Source organism: Pristis pectinata, chromosome 1 (genome assembly GCF_009764475.1).
Source record: "Pristis pectinata isolate sPriPec2 chromosome 1, sPriPec2.1.pri, whole genome shotgun sequence".
NCBI lineage: Eukaryota > Metazoa > Chordata > Chondrichthyes > Rhinopristiformes > Pristidae > Pristis > Pristis pectinata.
This window is the reverse complement of record NC_067405.1, coordinates 67470106-67489083: the sequence shown is the minus strand read 5'-3', so window position 1 is coordinate 67489083 and position 18978 is coordinate 67470106. Positions and strand designations below refer to the sequence as shown.

At 40.1% G+C, this 18978-nt stretch overlaps 1 protein-coding gene across 3 annotated transcripts in view; it reads right to left on the bottom strand.

Annotated features, from left to right (window-relative positions):
* Positions 1-529: 529 nt before the first annotated feature.
* The window catches only part of LOC127574108 (transmembrane protein 237-like), a 29567-nt gene continuing 11118 nt past the window's right edge, over positions 530-18978 (bottom strand). Inside the window, exons 3-12 of one of the 3 annotated variants that reach the window (XM_052022818.1) lie at positions 16975-17028; positions 16507-16626; positions 15358-15457; positions 12444-12595; positions 10935-11058; positions 10069-10260; positions 6286-6359; positions 5579-5678; positions 2675-2796; positions 530-783 (exon numbers count right to left, since the gene is read on the bottom strand). In XM_052022818.1, the coding sequence (XP_051878778.1) occupies positions 716-783; positions 2675-2796; positions 5579-5678; positions 6286-6359; positions 10069-10260; positions 10935-11058; positions 12444-12595; positions 15358-15457; positions 16507-16626; positions 16975-17020 (1098 nt within the window). In that variant the 5' untranslated portion in view covers positions 17021-17028 and the 3' untranslated portion in view covers positions 530-715. The remainder of the gene's footprint in view (positions 784-2674; positions 2797-5578; positions 5679-6285; positions 6360-10068; positions 10261-10934; positions 11059-12443; positions 12596-15357; positions 15458-16506; positions 16627-16974; positions 17029-18978) is intronic. The other 2 variants (XM_052022809.1, XM_052022799.1) reach the window with 2 other exon arrangements.

Below are 18978 nucleotides of genomic sequence, written 5' to 3'. Positions count from 1 at the left end.
TTTTAAAGAAAAGTGCTTTTCACTCAAAATAGAGAACTCATTTTCACTTTGTGAATGAGGCTGATAATTAGTGTGCGTGCAAAGGCACTGACTGATTCAGCTCAACCAACTCAAAGGTATGTTGCATTGTATCCAGTCACCTCTTTTTCAATCATCAACAGGTTCCCTCCACACTGTCCCGACAAACATTCCTTGGGCACTGTCCAAGACAGGTTGGATAAAGAATGAGGATGCTTCTGTAGTGTCTCAAAATGCTCCTTGGTGTCAGTAATGCACAATGTAATCTTTTTACCCTTCTGTGTAAATGCCACTCCCATAATCTCTCCAGGATGGCCATGTTAGTGGCTAAGCGTGCCAAATGAGGGCAGTTTTGAATCATAAGCATTGAACTTCACTAATCCAACTTGATATTGGCAGAGCTGATTTACACTCCATCATTCCGAGCTGCGTTCAGACAAAGGTGCCAGACACTGATCACAGTGTGCTGCTCTACACCGAATTTGCAAATGCTACTACATTTATTGAACAACAATTAATGTTAGGTTGTAACAACCACTTTCCAACAAAGCCGGTCTTTGGTATAAAACATGAGAATACCTACACAATATAAATTCATAATACACACTACAAAAAGGATTTTCAAAGTAATCTATAGACAAACCATTCAGAGAGAATGTTTCATATAACTTCATTCAATATTAAACCATACATTGGTTTATGCTTGTGCTTTGGATTTCTCATCAGATTCGACCATATCATTCATAGCTGATCCAAACTCCACTTCTGCAAAGAAAAGTAAGGAGCTTTATTACAGTGAACAATGAGACAATGTTTAGACAACAGTCACAAAGGGTCACCAGCCAAATAATAACTTTGACATTCTGGACAATGTTTAACTATCTTCATTATATGTAACAAAACAATGGACAGAGTGTGATGGAGACAAGTTCCAACTTCTGTTATTTTCCCTGCAGTACATAATTTTTAAATGGAACTTTTAAAGTGATGCAATTTCAATAAATGTCCTCAGAAAAGTCATTTTCGTTTCTGAAAAAAGAGATTTATGCTTAGGTTATAGCAATACATAAGATCATGTCCATAGGAGGGTTATGTTCAACTGGTTCACCACAGTAAGTCAATAATGGCAAAATACACCCCAACAGAGGTTTACCTTGCCAATGTCAGCCTAATACAGTTATTTATACACGATACAAGGTTATAATCATATTCCTTTCTCCATTTTCCACTTACTTGGCTTCAACCTAAATGCATTTATTACCCAATACAGGTCCTATTAATAATATCCTGTACAGCAGTAAATCTACCATCCTCTCCCCAGTTCAAAAGGTCATCATCGCCGGTTGTGTCAGCTCACACATATCCAACTGGGTGATGCAGGCTTGCTATGCTTGTGGAGTCAAATCCCTCCAAAGCTAATGCTTTCAGCAGGACTAAACAAGCAGGTAAAGACAGTACAAACAAAATGCCTACAAGCAGCAGAAACTTGCTTAAAAGTACACATTTTCCAAGGTTTTCCATCAGACACCAACCCAAAGAAGACGAGGACAGGTGATAGAGAAAAGTCTTAGAGAAGGAAGTAAAACAAAAGGATAAACAGAGATTTAGGAAGGGAATTCCAGAGCACAAGTCAAGGATGCACAAGGGGCCAGAATTCCCAGACGACCGAATGCCTGGAGATTAGTGTTATGGAAGGAAAAAGCCATGAAGGTATTTGAAAATCAAAACATTGTCAAACCTAAAGCCGACGTTAATCAGCAAACAGATTCAAGAGGTGAAAGGGGCTTGAGGTAGGACACTGACAACATATTCAAAGAGTTCAAGTTTTAAGAGGGCTTAAAAGGCAAGACCAGTAAAGGGAATGTTGAAGTAGTCAAAACTGGGATAACAAAGTCATGGATGAGGGTTTTAACTTCAGAAGGGCTGAGGCAAAAACCGGGGGGTTTGAGGGGGAAGATGTTCCACATTGTATTAGGGATTCTTGGTGATAAAGAGGAAATAACTTTGAAAGCTTCATACAATGCCAAGTAGGATTTAACAAACATAGAAAACCTTTAATCTTCAAATAGCAACCCTTCCTTCAGCATCACCAACTCAACGTTACAAGAAAACCTTAAACAGCATACTACAACATAAAGAGCACAGGGGACATCACCAACCCCAGGCAAATACACTGCAGTGGACAGTGGAGAAACTAAGCTCATAAATCATTAACATTTAGGGAAACTATTAAAGACTGCAGATTTATGGTGATGTTTGATCAATACATTGGCTTCCAATTCAATAGAAAGAATCCATTTCTGCATCAGAAAAAAAAAATCAGAAATACACAACAATCCCATCATCAACTATAGAGCAAAGTAATGACAAAAGATTTCAGTTTGGCTCTTCTCTTCACATATTGTAGGGACCTTCCATGTATTAACAGCATTTTCTGTTTTTGTTCTGCATAACCTGTACTTCGATTCTTAGTTGCATTTATGATTTTTTTCTATCCAAAGTACAATTTAAAATTCTTGCAGCTTTTCAGACCCAAGTGTCACTACTTGCCAATTTAGCCTTTTCTTATCCAGTTCACCAGAGAGCGATGATCTAGACTATGGGCCTTGTGCTTTTACTGATTTCTTACCATTGATCAGAATCTTTGCTCACGTACCTTCAGTATGATCAAGCGTAGGTTGATAAGACAGGAAGATCCAGGCGAGTGCAACTAAGATGGTAACTACTAGGTTCACTACAACCCAAGGGTGCAGAGTCAAAAACTCTGATCCAGAGGGCCTGTGTAGAGTCAAATGGAGATTCATTTAGTGACAAGGAATGCACTGAAACACAGTAAATTATATACTTTACAATGTACCATTGGAGCAGGGCAGTGAGGTTACAACACTTAAATGGTTAAGGTGGTCATTTTCAGGAATCAAATTAGATGTTAGAATTTATTCCAGCTTGACAAGTTCTGATCTTTGGTTGTTTATGAGCTGCCACCAGAAAAAATAATTGTGAAAGCTGCCAATTGTTGCAAATTCTCAGGGAACTGCCTGCCATTCTTGATCCAGTCTGAGTTGTAAGTGATTAGTGTTGAACACTATTGCTGTTGATTCTTATTGTTCATAAGGCAACCAGGAATGGCCAATACATTTGGATTTATGGTGTGACCTCATCCCAAGAACATATGGATATGGTGGAGATTTCAAAATTTGACTCATTGAAATCCAATGGAGGTCCACCCCGAACGGAGGTAGAAACACTGATTTGGGTGCAATACTGCTGTAATTGGTGCAAAGGTTCAATGTTGTCCTTGAGCGGAGAAAGGAGCCTCCATGATCACAAGAGGTAGGAGATCCAATGCTTCCCACAGCTGTGATACTATAATGGAAATATGTAAATAATATGGTTCTGCTCACGTTTCCCTCATGCTTTCCAAGTTCAAATGCAGAAAATAAAATCCTGTTAAATCATCTGGGGCAGATATTGTCAATGAACGAAAACATAAACCGGCTCTCCCATTTGTCTAATCCTTTCAGATTTAATGGCAAGAGCAGCCAATCGGTTGGCACAATAACAAATGTACATGAAAAAATATTAAAGAAAAATACATCTAAAATTGCTCTCAGGAGAAATGAAATAGGCCCCCAGCTCAAGACTTACTTAATCTAATAATATCTGGGAGAATTTTTTTGTAATCTCACCACCTCTAAAACTAATTTTAAGTTGCTCAGAGACAAATCGCAAACTAACAACTTGCTCTCATTTTCTCCCCCACTCTTCCCACCCCAACCTTCACTGCCCATTCCCATGGGTACTGATGATTCCTTAGGAGCCTTTGGAATACATTGTGGTAGATAATTTGACTCTGAACAGTATCATGTCAAAGTCCAGACAGTGCATGTTGTGCTGATGCTGGCCAATTTGGTGGCTGAGCCCAAGGAATCCATGTCCTGCTTGAGGTGGGCTCTTTCGTGGTAGAGCAGAGGCAGCTGTTTAGAGGCAGAGCCTTCAGCAAGTTACCAAATGTTGCACTTTATCAGTTTCTTGGATTCCTCTGCTCTGGTACTTTAACTCTGTCAGCATTGCACAATAACTGTTCTCACTGCTACATGTGTATTCAATGAGACAGGAGGGGCTCAGATAACCCTATCACTCAATATCCCATAACCACCACAATGACAGCTCTCCTTATTTCATAGAATGCCAGACAATGTATAGCTTATAATATAACAATATAGCACGTGTCCTATATAGTCTGTGAAGTCAATGCAAGGTAATCTCAGAAGTCAAAGAGCCACAGAGTTGTAAAGCACAGAAACAAGCCCTTCAGCCCAACTCATCCATACTGACCAAGGTGCCTTCATGAGCTAGTCCCACAAGCCTCTGTTTGGCCCATATCCTTCTAAACCTCTCTTATCCATGAACCTGTCCAAATATCTTTTTAATGTTGTAGTTGTACCGACCTCTACTTGCTCATTCCATATACCCACTACCATCTGTGTGGAAAAACCTGCTGCCCTGGGAAAAAGATTGTGACCATCCACCTTATCTATACCCTGCATTATTTTATAAACCTCTACAAGGCCACCCACAGCTTCCTTCACTCCAAAGTGGATTATAAACATTTGGAATGTTACACTGCAAGACGAGACTATTTGGCTCATTACACCTTTGTTTTCATTTAGAGCATTGGGTAAGGCCAATATTTCATGCTCTTCTTTATTTGCACCTGAGAAGACACCATCTTCCTCAAACAATGAGTGGAATGTTAGAGCCCCAGGAAGTACTGGGGAACAAAAGGGACTTTTGGTAGTGTAGCGGTTAGCGTAATGCTATTACAGCGCCACTGACCCAGGTTCAATTCTGGCCATTGTCTGTAAAGAGTTTGTATGTTCTCCCTGTGTCTGCATGGGTTTCCTCCGGGTGCTCCGGTTTCTTCCCACATTCCAAAGATGTACAGGTTAGGAAGTTTTGGGCATGCTATGTTGGCGCTGGAAGCGTGGTGACACTTGCAGGCTGCCCCCAGAACACTCCAGGCAAAAGATGTACATCAAAACACGTGACTAATAAATATATCTTACCTTACATCCAAGGATCCCTGAAAGTGACAGCACAGATACACAAGGTGGTAAAGACAGTATATGGGATATTTGCCTTCATTAGTTAGGGCACAGAATATAGGAGCAGAGCATCCGAGGGGAACCTGTTTCACCCAGTGAATGGTGAATACCTGGAATACACTGCTGGAGAGAGTGGTGGAAGCAGAGTCACTGGCAGCATTTACAAAGTGTCTAGACAAGCACTTGAGTCGCCTAAGCACAGAAGGATCTGGGTCAAGTGCTGAAAAATGGGATTAATATGGACGGGTGTCTACTGGTCACATGGATGTGGAGTTTCATGTGACCTGTTTCCATGCTGTATGACCTATGCTGAGGAACAGAATGATTGCAAGGGCTGATTAGCGAATTTACACAGTGCTGCTACAGATCTGAGTAGCAAGTAAGACACATGCCAAAACAAAATCAATGCATTTTGTTAGACATTAACGTAATAATTGTGGCCTCCAACTTACCAAAGGGTGACATTGGTGATATCTTGTGGTGACCGATACCAGTTAAATTTGTCACTGGTCATCTGCTGGCTGAGTGATAGTATCAGAGCTGCAACATATACTGCCAATAGAAATTAAACTAAATGTTACCAACAAACAAACCAACAAAATGAAGGATGCACTCTTCATTATTACAGATACTGCTTAACATCAATAAATAAAAGAAGATAGCTTTGATCACCGATTTCTGCTGTTAACTGACAGTGCTCTTGCAGAAGGGTCATCACCAAACGACCTTTGAACAATACCTTAAATGGAAAGTATGCATTTGGATATCTGGCAGAACGGGATCAGGCCTGGATCTAACCTACCTTAAGTGTCCTGCCAACAATCCATATCATGAGAAACTGAGGTCAGAGGGAAATTGGCATCTTTGGAACAACACCCAAATGCTCAAGTGTACACAAAAGTAATACTTTTTCTTCACACACCTTGAGCATTTCATTATCCATGACGCTAGTCTCTTTTCGAGATCATCAGTATGGAATTCCAATTATACAAAATAAAACTAAATATAAATAGTTAAAGATCCACAAAACCAGTCAGTGACAGACCAACCAAAGCCAGCAAGCAACATCAGTGAAGGGCCAGACTTGCCAGAAAGCAACTGGCCAATGAGGGGCTGATTCCAGGATATTTTCAACTGCATGAGTAGTGAAGGTACTTACAGAAAGAGGCAACTGCTGTGGGGTCTAGTGTCACCATTCTGCGGAGTGCCATTGATGCATCAGCCATGTTAAGCCTGAGGAGAGCAGAACAAGTAGTAATAAACTTAGTATCAGTGAAACTCATTACAGTTTATTTTATAGGATTCATCAATCTACAATGTCCCCATCACATACCATAAGACTCACTGATGACAAGGGCCAGTTCAAAACCTACTTCCTTCTTCTCCAAACCCACCAATGGGTTTCATTTCCTTCCATAAAAGCAGGAGGAACAGGAGGCCAAACAGCTGCTTGTGTTTCTCATTATCCAACATCACAGATGATCCTCGACCTCACAATCCCCATGGCCCTCTGCTCTCTTCGTTTGCTGATGGTACAAAGCAAGATGGTCGTGTAGGCTGTGAAGAAGATGCAGAGGGGCTTCAAAGGAATATCAGCAGACTAAGTGAATGGGCTAGGACTTGGCAGATAGAATATCGTGTGGAAAAATGTGACTCTTGTCTGATTTGGTAGGCAAAAATAAAAAAAGTCACAGTATTTTTTTTAAAATAGTTACAAGTTGTGTTGGGAAGAATGAAAGGCAATCTCATTGAACCTACAAATTCCGTAACAGCTGCATAGGGTAGATTTTGAGTTTGTTTCTTCTGGCTGAGGTGTCCAGAACTTGGATTCATTGTCTCAAAATAAAGGGTCGTTATTCAGAATGGTGATGTGGAAAGATTGTTGGAAGCAAGTTGCAATTTTGCAGTGAAAAAGATCAAATAAAATGATGTAAACCTTGCTCTGCAGCAGACAATATCCCTGCTAAAGGTCTAAGAACTTGACAGAGAGGAACTTTGGTCACAAATTTACAGCCTGAGCACCCACATCTTAGAAAAGGAGGACATGCCATGGGATTTCTGACCTATTGCAATCATGATCATTGAGAAAAGGAGACAATTTCAACTGCTGAAACCACAGAGAGGTCTTCAGGCTACCTTCAGGCCCCCCTTTTGTGTTATCAGTCACATAGATAATCAAAAATATTGAAAAATCAAGGTACAGTTGATGACTGATTTAAGGCTGGGGTATACCTTTTACAAAAGAACTTATGATATGATGCACCACACAAAAATTGAGGACATCATGTAGCGGTCTGATCAATTGAGAGTTTGAGAATTTCAACTTGCTGTATGTAATGTACAACACATCAAGGGTTTTATGGAGCTTAATAACAGTGTTGTACAGACATGAGTTTTTATTTTGGTCTTATGCTCAACCGTCACCAAGGGCATGATAACCTGAACAACTGAAGGTTACAGATCAAAGTGGTTTTATGCTAGGAAAATAGTGTTTAACTGATTTTGAGAGAGTTTTTTTTAAAAATTCAGATATAATTAGCAGGATAGATAAAGGTCAGCTTTTGGTTATATTTAACCTGGATTTTCAAAAGACATTTAATAAGGTAATATACAAAAGGCTGTTGTATAAAATATGTGCTCTTGGGGCAGGGATAAATATTAGCATGGATAGAGGAATGATTATAGGACAGAAAACAAACAGTAAGCTGGCAGATTGTTATTACCACAAGGATGAACCCCATGTTAATAGATTAGTTAAAAAGAGAGCATGACGTTCAAGTTCTATGATGATATGAAGCTAGGTGGGAAAGTGAGCTCTGAAAAGTCACAAAGAGTCTGCAAGGGGATATAGAAAACTTAAATGAGTTGGTAAGAAGACAGAAGTAGGAGTGTAGTCTGGAAAAATGTCTAGTTCTTCACCTTTGGTAGGAAAAACAGAATATTTTTAAAACCATGAGAAACCAGTAAATGTTGCTGTACAGAGCGATCTTTCTGTTCTGGTTTATGAGAAACAGAAAATAAAGATGTAAATACAGTAAGCAATTTTCAAGGCCTTTTTTTGTTAAAAACAAGGTTGAGGCACAAAAGCAAGGAAGAAATTGCAATGATTGCACAGGGCTTTGTTCAGACCTCATTTGGAATATTGCATGCCATTTTGGTTTCTATACGTAAAGAAAGATATTTATCCCTTGGTGTCAGTACAGTGAAGATTCACTAAATTGATTCCAAGAGTGAGAGGGTTATCCCCAGAGAAGAAACTGAAAAAGACAGAGGGGGATTGATAGGGTAGATACAAAGAGGCTGTTTCCTCTAGCTAGAGCATCTAGAAAAGTCTCAAGATAATGAGTCAGTCATTTAGGACTGAGTTGAAGAGATTAATTTTTCTCGTAGAAGCAAATAATGCATGGTCGCAGCCATTATCCGATTGAATCGCAGAGGAGGTTCCAGGCGCCCTACAGCTCCTTGCTCAAAATCTTATGTTCATCCACCAATGTGCCACTGACACAGACATCCCCGTGGGAAGTGGTGGGTCCAGATCACTACATGTGCACCATCTGGGATATTCAGCAACCCCTGGCTGTTTGCTAGCTTGGTTCTATTTTTCTGTAGAATGTACTGAGCTCCTGGTGCCACTCTCATCACACCTGACTTAAGCAGCACCACCTTCAGCTGGGCCCCTGGTCGTTTCCTGCAAACTCTCACTCAATTCTGAAGATTCCCTTCCCTTCATTTTTTTTTAAACCTTGTCCCCATCATCTGCTGCCAATGGGATCGGATGATTTCTGAGTTTTCTAAGGGCACTCAGAAGTCGTGTTTCCCTAATTTAGATACTTAAATTAGTTCATTTAGATGTTGCTTTCATGTATGTTTCTGCTTCTAATGTGTGCACACAGCTGCCACCTGAAATGCAAAACTTTCCATTTCCACAAAACAACCATGCACTGCCCTAAACATTCACTCCCTCCATCACTGGTTGCAGTCTGTATCATTTTAAAAACACAAAATGGCTGCACACCCCAAAACCATTCAGAGAAAGAATAACCAAATAATAAGTAGAGGGTCAAAGTTAATTTGCTGCAACTCTTCTACTGGCCACCATAGAGTGCCCACTATTCTCAAACTGCAAGCTGCAAGACACTGTGTGCAGTAGAAAAGGCCCTTCCTCCAAGATCTTTCAGTAGCATAAATACCTCGGAGGAAGTTAAGTTGGGAAGATGACCTGGTGGGTGAGGTTAGGTCCAGAGGGAGCTGGAGTTGGAGAGAGGACTGCGTGCATGGAGGATGGAGGCAACAAAGAGAAGGGTTGTGATCAGTCATGATGGAAAGTTAAAAGAAGGAAACCTACAGAGGGGAAGATAAATGCCTTGGACTCTCCAGCCGAGGTCCAAGTAAGGTATAGCCCTTTAATAAATGTCAAAGCAGGCCTTTACCCCACAATTAATATATGCTTCCATGTTTTGTTGGCTTTGTACACCATGTGACTGTACTGTACATGCCCAGAGGCCTCTGTGTAGAGGTACATCATACCTATACAAGGGGCAACAATAATTTTTGCTCACAAATTTTTGCTACAACTTGAAAATGGTCCTCCACACCACACCCAGAATCTGGGTATGCCTAATTCAGAAATATAAAGATAGCAGGCACATAGCAAAGATACAATAGGAACATATTCATCTCCCATTATTATCATGCATCCAAGGGGACCAGATAAAGGCAGTGATGACAGGCATTGTATTTCTTCATCAAGAGACTGACACAGGGCTCCAGCAATACCCAAATGTCCTAAGAAGACTGCAGCTCACTTCCTAGCAGTGAACAAATTGCACATATCCAGTGTGAAAGCTGAACCCCACAGAGTTGGGACCACATCTTGGGAAGTGCTCAGGGATTGGTCGTTATTGGCAAATACCTAAATTTCTCTTTACTGTTCTCTTCTTACCTGTCAAATGCAGAGACAGTGCTGATAGCGAGCAAAAAATACAGGAGACACTGGCTTGGGTAGACTAGCATGCTGTATTGGTGGAGTAGGTTTGAGATGTTGGCGAAATTGTAACCAGATAGCACGTAAACTACCACAATATTCCACACCATGTATCCAGCCAGAAATCCTTGTGAGAAAAGCCCAATTATCCTGGGAGAAGAACAAAAGTAGATTTAGATCTGGGCATTGCAACACTGCAACATGAAGACTTTCTCCATTATATATGTGCCAGACATTCTTTACTTTTGAAAAGAAAATTATTAATGTGAAATACTAAGAACAGCCTCTGGATGTAACCAATGTTCTCCAAGTCAATAAACAATGCTGGAATTACTCTGCATGAGAATTTAAGAGATGATGATGCAAAGGGAAAGACAGTTGAGAAGGAACAAGTAAAGAAACAAAAAGACCAGCTTAGAGGAAGGAAGTAAATTAAAGCAGCAGAATTATTATCTAAAATCAGTGATAAAATCAGTCCAGAAAGCTGTAATGTGCTGAGGGGCTAGAGCAGTTCCTCACTTCACTGGGATTTTGATGGGAGAAGTACTGGTGGCAGAGGGAAAGTGAATTGGAGCAACAGGCAATCATAAGCATAGGGGTCACACTTACAATCTGATTGGAGGTGTTCCGCAAAACAGTGATCCAATCTACATTTTATCTTCAAAGACAGAGTGGACCACATCATAAGCAGCAAATATAGTATATTACACTGAAAATAGTACAAAGGCCAAAACAATCTACAGTAAAAGGAGTTTAAAGACACAGCTGCAGTAGCCTGTCAGAATTGAGCTGCTCCTGGGGAACCAGGAATCAGGCCCCCTTACCTGAATCCGCGGTGTGCCTGTAAAGAGACATCTTTGGTTGTCCGGCTGGACTTAACCTCCATGTATACCTCGACTTGTTTGGCAATTTTCTCTGCCTCTACCCTGTCTGCAGCCTGAAACCGACCTGCGGAAGCAATTAACGACATATTAAAAGCTAGGCACCCAGCAACCTTGCAGGGGAGGCTGCAGATCAAACTTTAGAGGTGAGATCTTGGGGACAAATCAGATCCTGGCCAGAGGAGACAAGTGGAAGACACTGCATTCTTGTTAACTCCTGCAAGCCTTCCTCTCGAACCTTTGGCCCCACATCACTCAGTCACTTTCTCAGACATCAAAGCATAGAGCCTGCTACAGGGTCTTTAAATGAGTAAAATATCCCAAACAAAAATTAACACAACCCAAAGGAGAAGGTCATAATAACCTGGTCAGAAAGGCAAGTCTTAAGTAGCATCTGAAAATATAAAGGCAGGGTGAAGAGGCAAAGGGTTTCAAGGAAGAAATTTCTGTTTAGAATCTTGACCACTGAGACCATGTGCACCAATGGAGGGGCAAAGCAAGCTGCAAATACATAAAGAGACCACAGTTGTGAAACTGCAGAATTTTCAGAGCATTCTATGGTTTGAAAAGGTCAGAGAGAGACAGGAGCAAATTCATTGACATGTTTACACTGAGGGATTCATTTCTGGGTTTGGAATAAAAGTCATAATACTCTGAAACACTCTCCTCAGGGTAAGTATATTGCTGCCTAAATCTCCCTCTAGAATGGACTCAATTCCTTGAATCCCATTCTTTAGATCTACTCTTTCAACAAGAGAACTGGTGGTTTAATGTCTCCATGAATCTGTTGCCTTTGACCACCAGTGTTGCCTGTATGGTACTAAATATCCTGCTTCACTTCATTATGGTGTGAATCATTGGATTCACAGATGAGAAGATGACAAATGGTAATATGAAGAGGAGGGGAAAGTGGAGAAAGAGAAACAAGCAATTATAGAAACAGTCTGCAAAATTAAATGTTGGAAGGATAATAAAAGAAAAATTATCATAACTGAAAGACTAAAACTTTCAGAATAGTTTCAATAAACCGTGTCTCTGTTCTAGGAGGTGGACTAACAGAGGTCTTGAAGACTGAAAAATTTTGATAAAGGTAGATGTAAATATATTTCCACTTGACGGAAGAGACCAAAATCAGAGGTCATGAACATAAGACAATCCAATAATTCTAATAAGGAATTCAGAGAAACTGCTTTAATTATAGAGCAGAGTCAAGGCAACTATTATAGATGGTCTTTAAGGCAAAACCAAATAAACAGATGAGGGAGAATGGAATGAAAGGAAGAAAGATGGAATTATACATGAATGATCTGCTTCAGTGCTGTAAGTTATATATAATATTGTCAATTCCCAACTCTTTTCTATGGTTGCACTGTGATTACAATTTCATAGCTACACCCATGACTGACCTGCTGTCTCCAATTACCACTACTGAGAACTGCAGTAATTACTTACGGCTACGTTCAAGAAACACTTTGTCCACAGGCTGGCTGGAACCCAAGGATGAGGCGAACAGAGGACCTTGAGGCCGGGGAGCTTGTCCATCATCAACAATGTCATCTTCCTCCACTTCAAGTTCATTGCTGTGATCTGCTGGGCAAGTTCTCCTGTTTGTTTTTTTTTTCAAAAATACAGTGACCATATGTGCGCTTTGAATGCACAATTTTTGTTTCTTACAGAAAACTCACAAGGGAAGACAAGTTAAATAATAATTGCTCAAATATTTACATGGATGAGTGAAATGGTCGGTGAGAAGGCAAACACCACAAATCAGAGAGTACTGGAGATGGTCTGCAATTCAGTCAGCATAGTGAGAAACAGAGTTGACCTTTAGTTAGTCATCAACCTAAAATGTTAACTCTTTTTCAGACTTCTCAGATACTGCCTACATGATGAACATCTCCAGCATTTATTTCACATTTTCAGCACCTGCAGTTTTTAGCTTTTAGTTAAATCAGTAAGTCTTTCTCAATGCCTTGTCTGTGATTTTACCTTTGGTGTAAGCTATGCCTCAGCAATTGGACCCAGAGCCCACATGGTCCAGGTCTAGTGATTTCATTGAATCATGAAAGGCTTGTTAAAGTAGATGATGAGGCCTTTCCCAGATGTTCGGAGGCACAGTATCAGGATGGGCTATCAGCTTTATAGGATTGAGACAAGGAGAAATTTCTTCACTTGGACATCTGTGAATATTAGCTATTTCCTAACCTTGATGGCTGTGGATGCTCAGTCATTGAATAAATTTAAGGCTAGTTTTTAAACACTATGGGAATCAGAGGATATAGTGGGTGGGAAGGTGAAATTGAGGTCGAAGAACAGCAATGATAAAATGGTGGCCGTGGCTCTGGATGCCATATTTCTCACATTCCATGGACACACATCAGAAGCCACAAGATGAGCTCATTGTATATTGTAGTGGTGATGCCTTGGTTTCTCTACATACACTTTATGTGCTGACTGAAATGACACATGGCTGTCATAGCTCCATCAGCTCTTGGAATCTCCAGTGTGGCTGAACTACAGCAGTGGCTTATGTGGTAAACATTTTACCTTTTAGCCTGGAGCTGATGGGTTCAAATCCCGTTGGAGCAACTTGACTACGTAATCTGACACTTCACTGCAATGCTGAGGCTGTGCTATCAAAGGTGCCCTCTCATGGCAATATTTGGAGAAACAGTCTCCCAGCCAATTCCTATCCTTCAACCAACACCATTAAAAGTTTCTGGTTATCATCACATAGCTATTTATGAGTTCTTGCTGTGCACAAATCGGCTGTTGCATATCCCTGTTTCATAAAGTGCTTTTGGATGGCCCAAATTCACAGAAGGTCTTCCATAAATGCAAATCTTCCTTTAGCTTGACACAGTTTTGTTGACCGTGGAGTCACATGTTTGATCAACAATAGGATCCTTATGAATACAAAGGATTGGTCAGTCATGCTGGTTCCACAGGTGGCTGTGACAACTAAGAACCCCATGTTTTAAAGTGTCCTAATGTTATAGGAGATATGAGACAGATTTATAGAATAGATCTGGGCTTCAGCAGGTCCCATTGGTTCTGATAATCGTGACAGAATCAATCCCCAAACATTAACTGTGTTTCCAAATGCTGAAAAATTTCTAGCATAATGCATAATTACAGAATTGTTTTTTTAATCTGCTTTACATCAATTTGGCAAACTATTTGTAACAAGGATATCTAAAATTACATGCAAGGAAATCTGCATTTAACTCTAAGTATATGAGCCAGGTTTCAAGGGAATTGGACAGTGCTGTCACTTTTCAGAACTTCCAGATCCCTCATGGAAGGATCTTGGAGTACATTAGGATAAAAATTAATGGTAGTCAGTTAAACATTGCAATCATGGGTTAATAGAGAGTAGCAGAAATGGGGAAAAATAGATTAGGGTTCCGACAAGCCAGAATGTTTTAGATAAAGAATGCTTTTATTGAGATTATGGAAATCATAGGAGAAAGAGCATTTAGCACATTATGCCCCTGTCAGTGGCATATCTGCAATCAATGTTATCTGTTCCAAATTTAATTCCACTGCATCCTTTTATATTCTTGTCACATTTGGGATATGTTTTCCCTGCAAACATTGCAGGTCTGCATTTGTTTAAAAAGCAATCATACAGGAATAAAAAATGGCTGCAGGCATTGAAGAACGTGCATCAAAGCCAGACAAGCTTTGATGCACAGGGATATTAAGGAATTTTAACATCATATGGCTAACTAATGTTTGCACCCGTTGTGGTATGGAGATTCACACAGGTATTGCTTGAATGGCTGTTCACAATTTATACCGGCAAGAGCAGTTTGTTGGTTTGAATGACTGACCTGCTGGCAAACCCCTCTGCATAGAATACATAAGGGATATTTGTTTCCTTGGGTCCAGACTGAACAGACAAAGTCAAGTGGAGTGTGGAGTCTGGGGCGTATGGATAAGTTTTAACAGAAACAGTGTCTGGGTTGATAGCTAAGATGTAAGAGGTAAGATCTAAGTTGTAAGTTTTAAAGCCAGAACTTGCCCTGCAAGAAAGATAATGTAAAATCAACTAACTTGTAAAATGGTGAAAATTGTGCAAAGGGAAATTCAATTGAAACTGTTCCCCTGCACAGTCACTATATTTTGTTTTAAAGTATATCAATCCCCCTTCTGAAAGACAGCAGGAGATAAAACTAATTTGGATCACAAGGTGGTTTGATAGCAAAACTCACAATTGTATTCTTAATTTATCAGATATTGAGAAATGTAAGCACACCCGGGAAGACAGGATGTTTTGTGCACAGATATGCAACCAGCATTACAATACTTGAGAAAATATCAAAAACAGACCAGAAACGCATAACTGCTCATCAGCACTCACTTGGTTCTCTTTCTGGTTTTGCGTGAAAGTTCATTGTTTGGTCCACTGTACAAGTTGCACACTTCAGAGGCATTCTGCTGGATAAAGGTGGTTTCCGAATCTATACCAAACAGTATATTTACAATTAAATTTTGCTCAGTCTTTTCTTTTATTTTTCATAATTTTAATTTGTAGCTTCCTCAAGCTTTACAAAGGCCATTGGCTGGCTTAACACCACTTCTGAAGAAGGTTCACAAACCCAAAACGTTAACTCTGTTTTTCCTCTCTCTGTAGAATGCTGCCCAACCTGCTGAGTGTTTCCAGTGCTTTGTTTTTAATACAAGTCACAGATCTTGGGTTCAGAACAGTCTTCAGAACTCGCATCTGATAGACACATGGGGATAAGAACCTACATCTGACACACACACAAGAGAAAAGGGAGGAGCAGCAACAACTTTATACCTTTTTAACCATATCCTCAAATATCCTCAATCAAACCTGCCAACTTCTTGTCTTAGCACATAAACTAACCACCTTGTCACCACAATGCACATTGCCACGTTATTACCTGTTGAATTTTATCTGGTCGAGTAGTTGGATGCAAGTACAATCATCTGCAGAAGGATATGTGTGAGAAATGCACAAATGAATGGAGTCCAGAGGCACATCAAGCCTCTTGATAATTTGCACACAGGATTTACCCTTAGAACAGCCCATAAGGAGCACATTGGGACAGATTGTCAAATCCATCAGTACCTCAGTGGCCATATCCACAGCTCTGATTACTTAGGATTTAAATAAAGGGAAAGTCTTTAATGAAATATAAAGTCCTATCATATTTCCTTATGATGTAGAAGGAGGCTATTCACCCACTGTCCATGCCAGTTCACAGAGCAATCCCATTCCCACACTAATAATAGAACCTAAAAATTACACTGACTTTAAACATGAGTGAATTTAAACAGCACTTTGATCACTGAATTAATGGCAAATTCTGAAATCCATGCTTCATCAAGCCCATCTTGACATAAGCCACTAGAGTGAGTGTTTTACTGAATTTGATGCATTGGTTTGGATTTCAATATGTCAGTGATTACTTCAGCATAAGGTAAACTTTGCACTCACACAGTGTTCACACTGTGGATTTTCAAGGAGACTGAACCTGCTCACCAGCTGCTGGCAGTAGCTTTCTCTTCTTCTTTTTCTTTTGAGGAGGAGCATCCTGAAGATCTGGGGTAAGGGGCTCTATACTTTCAGACTTGCGCCTTCCTGTTGAGCTCATTAAAGTATCTGTGAGATAAGATGAAACAAACAAGAATAAAAAAAAATCCAAGAACTCTAATTAACATTCAATGATAGTCTATTATTGTGCACACCCAACACCGGAAAGTCTCAGGTATGGTTCCCTCTATGCTGAGTCTGCAACTAGGATGGTTTTCCATAAATGGGCCTCTGCAGGCTCATTCATGGCCATTCCATTTAGTGTGAGGCAGATTGGGGGGGGGGGGGGGGGGGGGGGGGGAGGGGATGTGGTGAAGAAGAGTTGCAGCAGGGACCAGTGCAATGCCTCCCTGGTTAAAAGCAGGTATATTCTTATAGTACAAACAGATCATGTTAACACACTTATGATCAGCTTACCTACTCCATTGCTTGTTCTGGATTTTTTCTTTTTGGTTTTGTTCATAGATAGATCTGCAATAGAAACAGCTGGGTTAATTTGGCTTAATGCAATGATAACACAGATGGTTACTGACTTGCTTAGTAAGACACAGGCCACTCGGCCCATTGGTTCCATGCCATTTCTCAACAGAGCATTTCCCATTCATTCCTCTTTATTTACATGCAGCCCTATAATGAATTTCTCTCTCACATGCCTATCAACTCACCACTTACCTACACTATGGGGTAACTTGCAGCAGCCAATTGATCTACCAGCATGTCACTGGGGTGTGGGAGGAAACCAGAACACCTGGGGGAAACTCACATGGTCATGTAGAGAACAAGAATACTCCCCACACAAAGCATTTGAGACAAAGACTGAATCTGGCACCCTTGAACTGCGAGGCAACAGCACTAACCACTGCAGTGTTTAATGATTATCAATAAGGTCAGTTCAAGACCTCACGTCTAAACCTACACAACATGCTCAGCATTAGGGGAAGCAACCTCAAGAAAATATGCAATATTGAAAGTTTCTACTCTTCCCCCACCCGCCTTCCTGCTCACCCAACACTTACTGTTATACAGGCAACATTTGAGCCATTTTAGAGGTAGTTAGCTGCTGTACAGAGGAATCTATGGAAGATTAATCTTGAGGGGCTGCATGATCACTATTCCAGTAATTATATTTGTGATATGGAGCAGAGATAAGGCATACCTAAGCGGATGCCTCAACAGTTCTGAGGAAGCGCGTTCCTAGATTTTGTTTCTCAAACGAGGTTTTGCCTAAGCCAAGAAGGTAAAGGTTCTTGTACTGCTATTTCAAAGAACAGCAGGAGAATTCTCCTGTTATCCTGGTTAATATTCATCTCTCAAGCACTAAAAGCAGGGAATTTGGTTATTATTACATTGCCGTTTATGGAATATCATGGATTTTCTTTCAACTAGGACCTTGAAGCACTGTTTCTCTGTTGCCTCTGAAGTCATTCTGGTGTCATTGCTGACAGAAGGAATCTAAGGATGGTTTCTGTGATTATAACCAGAGAGCCTTCCAGGGCCACATGACCCACCCCCAGATGGCTGAGAAGTCCTTTCCCAGATCCTCTTCATCTTTTGCTTTTGATTTTCAATCCTTGTCTGTGATGTCTCATAAATGTGACTTTAATGATCAGTTGTAAAGCAAACTGGGAAACTCATTATTTCCTTGAAGTTCTTCCTTTGTTCTGAACTGCAAGTTTTTTTTGGCACAACTAATGCAAAAGATCATGGAATTTTAAGTGCAACTAAAGTGTCTGCAATCTTTTGGGATAATTTGGCTACAAAATTACACAGGCCTTTGGAGTAAATTAATCACCATTAATGATTTCTCTAATTTTGCTCATTTGCAATTATTCAAGCAAATTCCAAAAATTAAATCAGGTCCTAAGGGTCTCAGCCCAAAACATCGACTGTTCATTTCCCTCCACAGATGCTGCCTGACCTGCTGAGTTCCTCCAGCATTTTGTATGATTTTTCCTAAAATTAAACATTCTTTTGGAAGCAAGGAATGGTTTGAAAGGTTTTGACCATTTTTAAACTTTAAAATATTGTACCAAAGTATAACTAGAGAATAGTTCTGCGCATTTTTTGTAAGTCACTTTTAGTAACTGACACCGTAAACACAGATTTAATTAATTTTTGTGTGGAAAAATCCATTTTCAATTATGTTCACTGTTAACATTCAAATATATTGAGGGATATTTTCATAAGCAAATTTTCTTTTTAAAATTATTTGCACTAGGGAAAACGTAAAAATGAATTCCAGTAGAAACATTGAGAGAGGAGCAAAGAATTGATAAGGCCAGAGTTTATTCTGCGATTTGTACTGAAAATGCAAACTGCCATTATTTTATTTTGGTTATTTATTATCCCTTCGGACAAGACCCCCTACTGAGGTACAGGTACAGACACCAGGAAATCCCAGTCAATCTTTGATGGTTGGTG